At 40.4% G+C, this 13019-nt stretch overlaps 1 protein-coding gene across 6 annotated transcripts in view; it reads right to left on the reverse strand.

Moving 5' to 3' along the window:
* Positions 1-8659: 8659 nt before the first annotated feature.
* The window catches only part of ABCA6 (ATP binding cassette subfamily A member 6), a 75159-nt gene continuing 70799 nt past the window's right edge, over positions 8660-13019 (reverse strand). For 4 of the 6 annotated variants that reach the window (XM_032321809.1, XM_032321812.1, XM_032321810.1 and 1 more), the window contains 3 exons: positions 11789-11868; positions 9801-9856; positions 8660-9669 (listed from right to left, as the gene is read on the reverse strand). In XM_032321809.1, the coding sequence (XP_032177700.1) occupies positions 9568-9669; positions 9801-9856; positions 11789-11868 (238 nt within the window). In that variant the 3' untranslated portion in view covers positions 8660-9567. The other 2 variants (XR_004280689.1, XM_032321814.1) reach the window with 2 other exon arrangements.

Here is a 13019-nt window from a genome sequence, read left to right on the forward strand (position 1 = left end):
AAATCAAGTAACAAATGGAGCGTTGCTTTTCCTTGGTGGGAAGAGGAAAAGAAGGGACTGGGTCAGAACCGGACGAGGGGAGAGTATTTCACAGGAGAAGGAAGAGTTTCTTTGTCCCAAGGGAAAAAAAAAGGAAGCGAAAGAGAGGGCTGAGTGAATGATTACATACAGCAACACGAAGTAAAGAATTCACTACATGAGAGTTAAGATTTTTTTCTGCCAAGTGGAAAGCAAATTCTAAGAACCCACCAGCAGATGTGCTTGGCAACCGAGGATGCAGTTAGGAGTCTTGAAATGGAAGAATGGAAGCTTTCCTTAGACATGTTAGTAATTGCCGAGTCATGCAGAGGTTGGTAGGAAGGACTCCTGAAAACAGAAGGAAAATCTGTGAAGTTTGCTCTGTATAAGATATTTTCAAAAGTTGTTGATCACTGATGAAAATCATTCGTGGATCAATAAAAGAATCAATGGCTCCTGAAACCGGTAAGTCATGAATTAGTCAAAGCCTGGGAAATGCTTAAAATGAGCAAGAAAGAAAATACATAGTTACCAAACAACATGAGTTACTCAAGCTTAGGACACAGCGTCTGCACTAACAGCTCAGTAGCTCAGTGACAAAAACAGCAATATGCAAAGTGAAGGTACCATTGAATTTTGTGACGTTTGCTATTTCATTCTTTTTACAAAAGGTAACTTGCCTAAAGTATAATTCAATATGACTTAATCTTTTTATTTATATTCACCAATTTTGAGTTTATAAAGTCACTGGGTCTGTACAAGTTTCTCCCTTCTTTTTATTTTACATAAGCCTGTTAAGCCCGGGTCTTTTTGAACGTTATCACCGATTATAAGTTCATCATTACAAGCTATACTTAGGTTTGCAGAGGCTGCACACAGATCACTGGGTTTGAAAGAACTAAGCAATACTGACCCTGAATTTCTCCTTGGCTTTTGTTGACAGTGAGGGACTCTCTCACGGCACTATGTGAAAAGGACGATGTGAGCAACGGTAGACAGATGCCGACCTCGGACAGCGGACTTGAATGGAACCTGGGGAATCTCTTTCATCAATTAGGAAATCCAAGCCTCGGTCCACAACGTTTTTGGCTACTAATCTTTCTGCTATGTATTTTTTACATATTTGATTAAATCCATATATCCCGAATCTTGCAGGAACTCTTTTTCCTTCATAGAAATTATTTACTATTATATAAGAAACTCAGATGCTCAGCCTTTTTGTAAAAGATTGTCTATGAAAACAAAATTAATCTGTCGAACAAAATCGAAGACTGGGGCGCCTGGGTGGCTCAGTGGGTTAAGCCACTGCCTTCGACTCAGGTCATGATCTTGAAAGACCCGCGGATCCCCTTACCCAAGAATTCAACACTGCCACAGGATGCAAACAGCAAGAGGTTCTTTATTGTAGCGCGGGCGCCTGCGGGTGGTCAGCAGCTCCTGCTAGCTGAGCACACCAGGCTGGGGTGGTGCAGGATTTTTATAGACAGGTACAAACAAGTTTTGGATGGGACGGAACTGATAGGCTGACAATTTGAACATTTGAAAAAGGCATACTTGGTGTTAGCGGATTGGCTTTGGAAGACCTACATTCTGGCCAGTCACCGTTCAGATAGTGTACAGTAGAGGGTACGTGTTGATTTGCACGTTTCTAACCTTTATCTATATACGTGCTGAACCGCACGTCTCCAGCTAGCGTACGTGCTGAACCGCATGTCTCTGGCCTTGGTACGGGAGACAACCCTTATCAATTTTACTTAGGAGTAGGGGAAATTCTTAACAAGGGAAGGGTATAACTTTATTTGATTACACAGCGAGCGAGGGTTTAAGCAATTTTTCATTTCTTAGCAGAGCATTAGAAGCATTATTATACAGAAGCCAGAAACAGCTGGGTTAAACACAGATTTTTGCTATTCGTTATCCTGTTATGCTGCTTGCTGACTCCCTTATCTATGGTCAGCTGGCCACAGTTTCTTAGTTAGCATAAGCTGGTTATAAAAAGAATGTTAAAACTTATAGGCTATACTATAGTTCTGACCTGGGGTCCTTCAATCTCAGGGTGCTGGGATGGAGCCCCACGTCGGGCTCAGTGGGGAGCCTGCTTTCCCTTCTCTCTCTCTCTCTGCCTGCCTCTCTGCCTACTTGTGATCTTTCTCTGTCAAATAAATAAATAAAATCTTTTTTTAAAAAAATCAAATAAAAATCTATTCTATTTCTGAAAAATACTGCTTACAATGTTACAATTATTACTCTTCTAAGCCCACCCTTAGAGTACTTTCGCAAGTTTCCTGGTTTGCTTAGTGTAAAACTTAAAAAGCTGGAGGAAATGCTGGGCCAGTTACCTTTTAATGGATCATTTGCACCAAAATAGCACATGGTGTAATTTTAAGAGACAATCACAAGATTTCTACCAATTGCTGGACTATGCTATTGTATTTGTTCCCTCAACAAAGACATAAAATGGATGAATAGAATACAACAAAAATTCAAATCAAATTCAAACAAAACGAATATCCAGATGCCAGAAATCAAATTGGGTGGGGGAAGCTAAAACAAGATTGTGATTTTAAGTCAGTTAAGTTTTAGGTGGTTTGACAAAGGCTGATTGGTAAGACAGCAAAGATATAATTCGTATGTAAGAATAAAGAGTCCCATCTTCAGACAAAATCTGGGATTGCTCTTTTACAGATATCTCTGGAAGAACTGAGAGCTACCCCTTAAGAAGAAAAGCATGAAAGCCAGAAGGAAGTAGTTGGTTGTTGAAAACTAATAAATATATTGATAAACTAAATAAATACTGATGTGCAATATAACGGTGATTGATTTGTGTTTGGGTGGAAGGAAGGTATTAGTCACAATAGGGACTAAAATATCAGGCAGCGATTGTATGGGAGAGGAGGAAGAGGTGATCAGAATTAAGTTCCTTGAAATCTTATTTTTCAGGATGAGGACAGAAATACCACTTAACTTTAAAAACGCAGTATCCAATATGGTAGCCACTAACCCCAGGCAAGTATTCAAATTTAAATGTTAAGATTTAAACCGATAAGATTTAAAATTAAGTTTCCTTACCTCTGACAGTCATCTTTCCTAGACCCATCTGATATTGAGGCTTCAGAGCAAACCACAGACTTGAGATCTGGAATCAGAGGAGTCCAAAGACATTGGGAAGCCTATCACTTTCTTTTTAAAAAAAAAAAAATTTATTTATTTAACAGACAGAGATCACAAGTAGACAGAGAGGCAGGCAGAGGGAGACGGAGAGGCAGGCTCCCTGCTGAGCAGAGAGCCGATACAGGGCTCGATCCCAGGACCTGAGCAGAAGGCACAGGCTTTAACCCACTGAGCCACCCAGGTGCCCCGAGACCTATCACTTTTTATCATTCAGACGTGTCATGCTTTTATTTAGGTCCCCACTCAAATATGGCTTTCTTTCAAGGAACTAGCAATATTCCCAGGAGTATGCATTCCCCCATCCAAATAAAGCAACCAAATGCTGAGCTTCTTATGGTCCTGGGAGTAGGGAAAAACAGTCACTCGAGGAATATCCCAGGGGGCTCCTGCCCAGGCCATTCCTAATGTTATCATTAGGGCAGTTCCTTGGACTTTTCTGGATTCATTAACTAGTCTTGATTGGGTCTATGAGTCACCACAGCACTCAAATCCGTCCCAAGCGTTCTCTTCATTTCCAATATTACCATGTCATCAATGTGGTTACCCTGGAGACCTGTATCAGGTCCAAATTCTTTCTGACCAAATTATGACAGTAAGCTGTGAGTTTAGATGACCTGTGACCACACAGGAACTGTGAACTGAGAACCTTCCATGTGAAAGTGGTTTACGGTTGGGTCTCTTCTGAGATTGAGATACAGAAGAAAGTGTTTGGGGAAAGAAAAAAAATCACTGGGTACCTGTTGTCTTTTGTGGGTGGTTAAAACAGTGTCTGAAACTGCTGATGTATTCAATGATGAGGCATTATTTAAGCCTCAGTGGTCTGCTATTACTCTCCATGAGCTATAAGACTTTTGCACAGACCATACAGGGCTCTCCTACAGAGAAGTCATTGCCACCAGCACTCCAGCTTCTAATGTGTCATTAATTAAAGAGGTAATCTCTCTGCCCACCAGGTATTCTGCATTGTTTTAAGTTAAGTACCTGTGTAGGCTTGAGAAATTCTAGTGGTCCCCATCCATGTCCAATTAAGACTGGCCAGAGGGTGGACTGTCATGTCTTCTATTTACAATATTAGGTAGGGGAAGTAATTGCTAGTCTGACATAATATCCACCCAATTAATACAGTCAGGTCAAAGAAAACCAACCGCCTCACATAAAGTTTGCTCAAAAATCCTAATTTTTATCTAAACTTTCACCTTAATCCTATCAACATTTTGATCTTAATTTCTTCCATGATCTAAATTAAGCCACCATTAAGATATCACCAACAGGTTTCAAATCCCAGTGCATTGACTCCCCCCAAAAGTTTCTCCTCCTCTCCATCCTCTCCCTGGACAATTTATCCACACTTGTGCCTACGGCATCAGGTCCCTACCAGGCTGTGCCAGAAGACCCTGGCCTCTCCCTCAACATTTACTCAACATTTACTTTGATTCATCTGCTTAATCTATATACCTCAGGCAATTCTGGGTGGTGTTTCTCACATAACCTTTGTCGTCTGGCTTTTTAAATTCCTAAAGTGGGGTAAGTGAAGAGAACCTGCTTGGAGCCTTCTGGTGTCGGGGGACCCACGGGAAGTCTCACTGGTCCATACACACTTGCATAATGTTGCATCAGTACCTTTGTTTCAACACCATCCGTGTCTACCACATTCATCCCTTTTTCAATAACCGTCTAAAGATGTCTTCTTTGCTGGGTGGAGTCCTTGACGCCTGTCTATCTCCACCATTTTCTTTTTCTCTCTCTTTTTTTTTAAAGACTTTATTTATTTATTTGACAGACAGAGATCACAAGTAGGCAGAGAAGCAGGCAGAGAGAGAGGGGAAGGAGGCTCCCCACTGAGCAGAGAGCCCACTGCAGGGCTCAGTCCCGGGACTCTGGGATCATGACCTGAGGTGAAGTCAGAGGCTTTAACCCACTGAGCTACCCAGGCGGCCGCCATTTTCTTTTTAATTACTTTGGGGACTTCAGTATCAGGGAGATCCAAATGGGGAAACTAAGACAGCAACTCTGATAAAACTTCCCAGACTGTTCAGTTTTGCAAGAGTGATGTCACACAAGTTACCCATGTAACAGGGACCCCTTTAATCACAGCCTTTACCACAGCCTGGTAACGGGCATATTCAGTGAGGGAATATCCTAGCTCCTGTACAGCCAATCCCCTGCGACTTGCCTGCAAAGTGTATCAGTTCCTTCGTCTGAAGTGCTCCACTTGGCAATTACAGGAGGACATGGGCAGTCCTCCTTCTCAGGTAAGCACACCCTTAAGGTGGCTTTATCCAGCTCAGCAGGAATCCCTCAGGAATAACGTTCTGTGTGTCTGGATCACATAGAACCATCTGTGATCGTTCTTTAGTGGGATGTGGATTCAGCTGCAACCCAGAAAGGCTCTTCCACTCTGAAACATTCAAAACCAAAGACATAGACCCCAGATTAGTTACTCTCGTAGTCCATTTTGGTAGAGATTCCTCAGGAAGCTGATAGTTCGGTCCACAAAATGAGACATCTCCTTCACGCTCTACCCCCTGGTTTTAGCAGTTGGTTGGTTGGTTGGTTTTGGTTTTGACCTTCATCCACCACACTATTTCTTTGGTGATCAAAGGGTGATTAGAGGTAACTTCCTGGCATAATTTTTCCCTTTCTGAGCAGCTTTGAGGCTGGTGGTCAAAGCTCAGACTGACCCAAGTTTGAACTTGTTCCCGCATCAAGGTTCAACTCAGAACTCTCTCTTATTTTAGCCATTCTGGATAACAATGACCAAGAGGTTATACATTTAGCATGCTTATTATTTTGCATTTCCTTACATATCCAAAGAGCCACTCCTCAGGAGCTGGGTCTACTCTCATCTCTAATTCCACTGGCAACTTTTACTCTTAGTAACTGATCAAAGAGCAGCTGCATTTTTATACTATGAGGGACTAGGTAGCCATCCAGGGACCAAGAGCGCCTCATCTCGGCATCCCAACCCTCCATTCTTTCTGTTCCCAAACCATGTGTTTCCATGAGCCAGAACTGTTCTAGCAAATTCCACTTCATTGACACCAAATGTCTAGGAAAAACTGTTTTTGTCCTTTGTGTTTTCCTTTGTTCTCATACTTCTGGCCACCAAATGTGGTGTTTTTTTCCCCCCATACCAAACAATTCTCCAAAACCATCTCGGTGTTCTACAATTGGTTTAGTTCTGACACTATCTGTCTGGAGTTAGCATCAGATCCCACCAGTTACTCGCCCTGTCTCATAACACTGACCCAGCTTCAGGTGCCAATCACGAAGCCCCATGTCATCTCCTTTACTTCTGACCTTCCAGCTATAAGTGGGGCTCCCATGACCTCATCTTTGGGTTTTACAATTTGTTAGAACAGCTTACTTCCTCAAGGGAACAGTTACCACCTCAAGGGAACCCTTACTTATGTTGACTTGTTCCTAATATAAACAATATGATAAAGGATTCAGATGAACAGCTAAATGAAGAGATACATATGATAAGGTCTGGAAGGGTTCCAAGCATAGAGCCCCAGTCACCCTGGAACTGGGATGCACCCACCACCTTCCTAGCACATTGATGTGTTTACCAGCTTTGTCACTCTCTGAACCCAGTACTTTTGGAGGTTTCATCAGAAAGGCATGATTGACTCTCAACTCAATTTACAATGCTTCTCCCACTTCTGGAGAATGAGGATGGGGTGGAAGTACCAAGCTTTCAATCATGGCTTGGTTTTTCTGGTGGCCAGTGCTGATCCTGGAGCCCACCAGCAACACCTCATTAGAACAAAAGTTACTTCTATCACCCAAGAGACCCTTAGTGTCTTAGGAGCTCTGGGTTAAGAACTGGAGTCCAAAACCAAATATTAGAAGGACCTGGAAGCAGACATCATTTTATGCATTTTACGCAAAGGAATAAAAAAATTGCAGCTAAGACCAGCTTACGTGGAGCAGAAACCAGTAGAGCCGTAAACTAGGAACAAACAACTTAAATGATAATTCTGATGATTTGCTGGAGCCTGAGTGAGAAGGACGAGGTAAGAGTAGGACATTCTTGGGGTCCATAGCATTAGAGGGGCCAGAAGCAGATATGTGTAACTGGAGGAGGGCAGAAGTTATACGCCTGGAGGGCTACATCTACTGTCTGAGATCTGGAATTAAAACAAGGACAGGAGGGAAGAGATCCTCTGACCTCTCTCTTCCACCTTTGCATCTATTGTTTCTTTTGGAAGGGGGAAAGTAGGAAAATAATGAACAAAACCAGCACAGGACCTGTCTACAACAGAGTTCGAGATGATACAACTATTTTTTCTTTTGAAAAAATCCTTTCTTTAGTTTTATTCTCATCTCCTTCCCTTTTCATACCTATTTATCTTCTCTTGAATATATTCCTAATAGAAACCCAAGTTTTCAAAAGCACCCATATTATGATGAATTTAGCAAATCATGTCTAACTTAATCTTCTAAAATATTTATACATCTCCTATTGATTATTCAGTACTTTGTAAACATAATTCTACAACAGTTAAGAACATTAGTAACTTATAATGAATATAGGCAAAGATTTCATCATCTTACTATGTGAAATGGTTATATATGTTGTGATCTCATACATTTGAGCAAGACAGGAGAATTTATTGCTTGAATTTTAGAAATAATCTAAACCCAATTCTTATGATGATAGGAATTTGCTTTTACAGGGCACTAAAGTATCCTGAATAAATAGTAAGCTATTGATTATTTATCATGATGTTCTAGATATAATTATGATATGTAATATATGGAGGTAAAATATTTAATTGTATGAGAAATGGGTAAGAGAAAGATTAAAACACAAAAATAAGTGAACAAAAAATACAAATAATTAACACAAAATAAAATACAAACATATAGCACTGGAACTTCACCATAAGTGTGAAAGTAAATTAAAACAATTTCAATGTTACATCAGCAAGTATGCATATATAGTTAAGAAATTATATATACTGTAATGATTTCACTTATGTAAAAGAGTATACTAAAGAAAAAAGAAACTGATTTTTTTTTTTTTTTTGGTATGGAGGAAGTGTGGTGATCTTTTATTCAATTGTATTCAATTTTTGTGTTTTTCTCCATTATACAAAAATCCCTCAATGAGCATAACAATGTGTTTTAAGTTATATAACATATCACCAAAAAAAAAAAAAAAAAGCATCAAAAATACTGCTTGGTCTTCAGAAAATTTTCTCATGATATTTAAAATGAAGTAGCTATAATTTAAGGAAAAAAAATAAAATTACATGTAAAACACACTTTTTTAAAATTTAGTAATAGAAATGATTTATACCTGTGTGTGTATAGATATAAAAACACATGATGTACATACATAAGAAAGAAGTGATTTAAAAATGGCAGTAAATACAGTGAACCCTTGAACCACATGGATTTAACTGTACAGGTTCACTTATATATGGTTTTTTAGTGTACAGTACAATAAATGTATTTTTTCCTTATGATTTTCTTAATAACATCATCTTTTCTCTGGCTGACTTATTATAAGAATACAGCATATAATGCATATAACATGCAAACTGCGCTAATTGATGATTTATGTTTTGGGGAAGGCTTCTGGTCAACAGTAGGTTATTAGTGGTTAAGTTTGGTGGGGGGGACTTGAAAGTTATACTCAGATTTCTGACTACACAGAGGGTTCGGCACCCTTAACCCCTGTGTTGTGCAAAGGTCAACTGTACACAGAAAACTACTGATGAGTTGGTGAGGGAAATCAGCACTCGCCTCCCCCAATCATGAAGTAACATTCAAAATCTTAGAAAACTGAACGAATGTTGCTGTGACGTCCCTCCTTTCCACGAGGGAAAGCTTATCCGATGCACGTGCTCGTTCAGGGGTGAGTCCAATGCACTCCTCGCTCTGAATTTCAAAACAGTTTCTGAAAAGACTTCAGAGGAAGACTCTTAGGTTTTACTTGTGTTTCAAAGCAACCTCATAAACCCAAGCTTCCCAAATGCATGCTGCAATCCTATAGCTTCTGGCTGTTGAACAGATCCCTCATATGGCTCTGCTAGGGAATTTCTTAGTAAGTGTCATTTTTCAAAGTGATACGCCATGTTTGAAGTTATACTTCAAAAAACTCCCAAGTTTGTGGTTTTATTTCCACGATACCTGCTACCTGGTCTTCAGGTAAAATTTATTAATACTTTATATTGCCTTTATCGCAGATTTTCTGTCATTCCTAAATTTAAAAGGAGGAATAATTCTGACATGTATTCATTTGTTAACCAAATGTACAAAATATACCCTGATGTTGATGTTAATGATTTTTAAAATTACACATACTGCCAATTATTACATAGAACATAAGCTTATATGACACAAAGTATTAACAGGCTTGAGCTTTTAAAAGTCATCTGCAGGAGAGAGGAGTTCCAATCTCATGGTTGTATCAATTTCTTCTTCAAAATTTCCCAGCTCTTGCTCCTTAGAAAGCTCTAAGAATACCTAAATAGGAGACAACGCAGAAAGAAAAGGAATGAACAAGTTGGATATTGTCTTAAAATAAATAGAATATATGCATAATTACTTTCATGTGAAATTTATAGGAATGATACAAACCATAAAAGCTGACCCACCTTTTCCAGTGTGCACTGAGAGAGGCTGTACTCTTCCAGGTTAAAGTTATGTTTCACTGGAGGAGAAAAAAAGATTACTAGTAGATGCTTACAAGATGTTTATTACCAAGAATTTTTTCAAAGTTATACAAAATAAAAATACACACAATTAGTCTGAATAGAACATAAAGCTGAATAAATAAATGCTTGGAGAAAGAAGGGAGATGTCAAAAGTCATAGAGTTCATATAAATACAAATTAAATTAACTCTGATGTGAGAATTTTCTCGTATCACATTTTGATACATTTTATTACACAGTATATGTGTCCTGGGAAACAGAAGATCCTTGAGGAATTACATAATTGATTGACACATTCTTACACACAAGGAAGATTTCAATCCCATTCCTTTCCCTATGAAAGGACCCAGTGCTTCTGTGTAACTGGCTTCAGCCAGTTTATCTGCTGTATCCAGCTGGAAGCTCGGCATCCCTGCCAGGAAACCAGATGTACGTATTCACATATTCACAATTCTCCACTCATACACTGAGATCTTCTGTGTGTGTCCACACTTGGTACCAGGGACAGAGTTGCAGTGAAAACAAAACCCTGCCTTTGTATATAAACCCCTGCATTCTAGTGGCAGGAATATGGGCATTAAATAAAGGACTTAAATATAAAATAAAGGAAATGATGATTGCTACTACACAGGAAAAATAAATCAAGCAGAGGAAACAGGAAGTGCCAGGCACTTGTTTTTAACAGGATGGCTGGGGTGGACCATAGTTAGAAGGTAAGAATTGAGCAGAAACTTGAAGTGAGAGAACAAGCTGGATATTCAGAAGTAGTAGAATTTCAAGAAGAAGGATCAGCGAGTGCAAAGTCCTAAGGCAGGAGTATGCATGTCTGGTAGCCTTTAGGAGGAGCTAGAAGTCAGGTGTCTGGACTGGAGGGAGTAAACTGGCGATTCATAGTCTCTCAAACACAATGAACCTGGCACAAGTCTAAACACTCTGTAAATGAATTCATTTAATTTTCCTAATGACCCTGCCCAATTGGGCACTGATATTACCCCCTACTCAGAGACAGATCACCTAGATGTGCAGGGTATCGATAGCTTTACCCAGTGCCTCCCAGCTGGTAGAGAGGCAGACACCAAACTTGCAGCTCTTCACCACTAGGCTGCGTAAGAAATTACTCCAGGACAGTCTGCTGCTGGGACTTCCCCAGCTGGAAGCAGAAAAACGATGATGGAGAGAGAACGTCCACAATTTCGAACGGCAAGAGGAGTCATGCACGATGGAGGGGACGGGCTTAGTGGGAAGGCAGAACGCGCAGCCCAGACGCAGAGAAGTGGATGCATGGGTGGAAGGTTTTCTGTGGCTTTTATTTTATTAGTGAAATACAAAGCAAGGGCATCAACTGAGGGAGGAAAGCAAGGAGATGGGTGTGCGAGGAATAATTTCGGACACTTGGTGTGAATGGGTTGTGCATACACAGACAATGCAGTGCTCACTAAGGGGCTTTGTCAGGTTAACGTTATGAATTCACAGTAAACCCTGCCAAGTTTAGTTGTGTGTTTTCTGTAGCTTCAATCCCTGCCACAGAGATTAACCTCTTTCCAGAGAACTGGATTAACCACAGTTGGAGTTAAATCTCATTGTTACCTAGCATTAGAATTCTTAAAACCAATAAACATTTGCACATTTTTAAAATGGATTACACAATTACCTACCATGAAATTATTACCTGACGCTGAACTGATGCTTCAAAAGTTTTCTTTTACAATGGTAACTCTTTTTTTTTTTAAAGATTTTATTTAATTATTTAACAGATGGAGATTACAAGTAGGCAGAGAGGCAGGCAGAGAGAGAGAGGGAAGCAGGCTCCACGCTGAGCAGAGAGCCCGATGTGGGGCTTGATCCCAGGACCCTGAGATCATGACCTGAGTCAAAGGCAGAGGCTTAACCCACTGAGCCACCCAGGTGTCCCACAATGGTAACTCTTACCTGCCTCTAATTTGCGGAAGGTCTGAGATAAAGGGTAGACATCCGCCAGAGGTAGCTTATAGACCAAGAAGGAGAAGTACCTGGGGATATGAAAATGTCATATCTGACCTTGAGTTTCAAGGGGAGAAAATGGCCATCAAAATAAATGCTGATATTAACATCAATTTCCTTTGACGAAAATAAAAGTAATACAAAGAAATATACAGCTTACATAAAAAGGGAGTAAAACAACCGATGCGAAATTCTTAAAATGTCTTTGGTGGCTGGCTGTTGGAGATAATTGTTCTAGAAATAAACCAGCATAATTGCTTTTATGCTCAGTGTATGCAAACCTTTTGCTGTTGTGGTTGAATGTAGACCATCTGGACTATCCCCTTTGCTTAGCTTAAATTAGTTGGCAATTAATTCGTTCACTTAATATTTCATCCTTGTGACCAGAAAGCTAAGAAAAGGGAGAGGTGGGGTTAAGAGAGAAGGACCTGATGGGCAGCGTTCAAAAGGCTTTAACTATAAACTTCCCCAACCTGTGAGGAAAGGAGGAGCCCGAGGGGGTCTGTGGCCTCTTGCCTCCATGTGCCACTTTCAGCTGATGACCTCATGCCCATTCTCAGCTCATTCCCTCATAGTGTGATACTCCCAGGAGGCCCTAGAGCTGCTCAGACCTCCAGGGTTGGCCCTCTTCAGCCCAGCACCTGCTTTTTCAGGCTTGCCACTCACGGTCTTCCCACTTACTTCGTGACACCAAGAGTGCAGTAGCAGGACTGAGTTGCTTTCCCCTGGCATAGTCTCTGATAATTCCATTATATTTACGCTGTGCTAAAATGGAAATGCCACTTGCTTCTCTGGTGTGCTTACGCCTCCAAGGAATTCTAAATTCTGTTCTAGTTCTACCTCCTTGCCCCCCAGTCCCCCAACACACAGACATACACAAACACACACACATATAGGTACACACACACACACACACACATTTCTATTCTTCATTTTGAGGCATGAAAACTCATTACAGGGAGATTATTTGAGTATCTCAATGGTTGGTTGTTTCCAAGAGGGGAATTCACCTTAAATAGTCACATCTTTTAGATTGTAAATATTTACATGTTTTAAATATTTTCAGGGAGGTCTGTGGAGGGTGCCGTGGGTCCAAATCAGGTCCCATGAAGGGTTCTGGGCATGAGAAGTTCCTAAATTTTTCTACATCCTCCTCTGAGCTGGAGACCAGCCTTGGATG

Source organism: Mustela erminea, chromosome 18 (genome assembly GCF_009829155.1).
Source record: "Mustela erminea isolate mMusErm1 chromosome 18, mMusErm1.Pri, whole genome shotgun sequence".
In the NCBI taxonomy this organism is placed as follows: domain Eukaryota; kingdom Metazoa; phylum Chordata; class Mammalia; order Carnivora; family Mustelidae; genus Mustela; species Mustela erminea.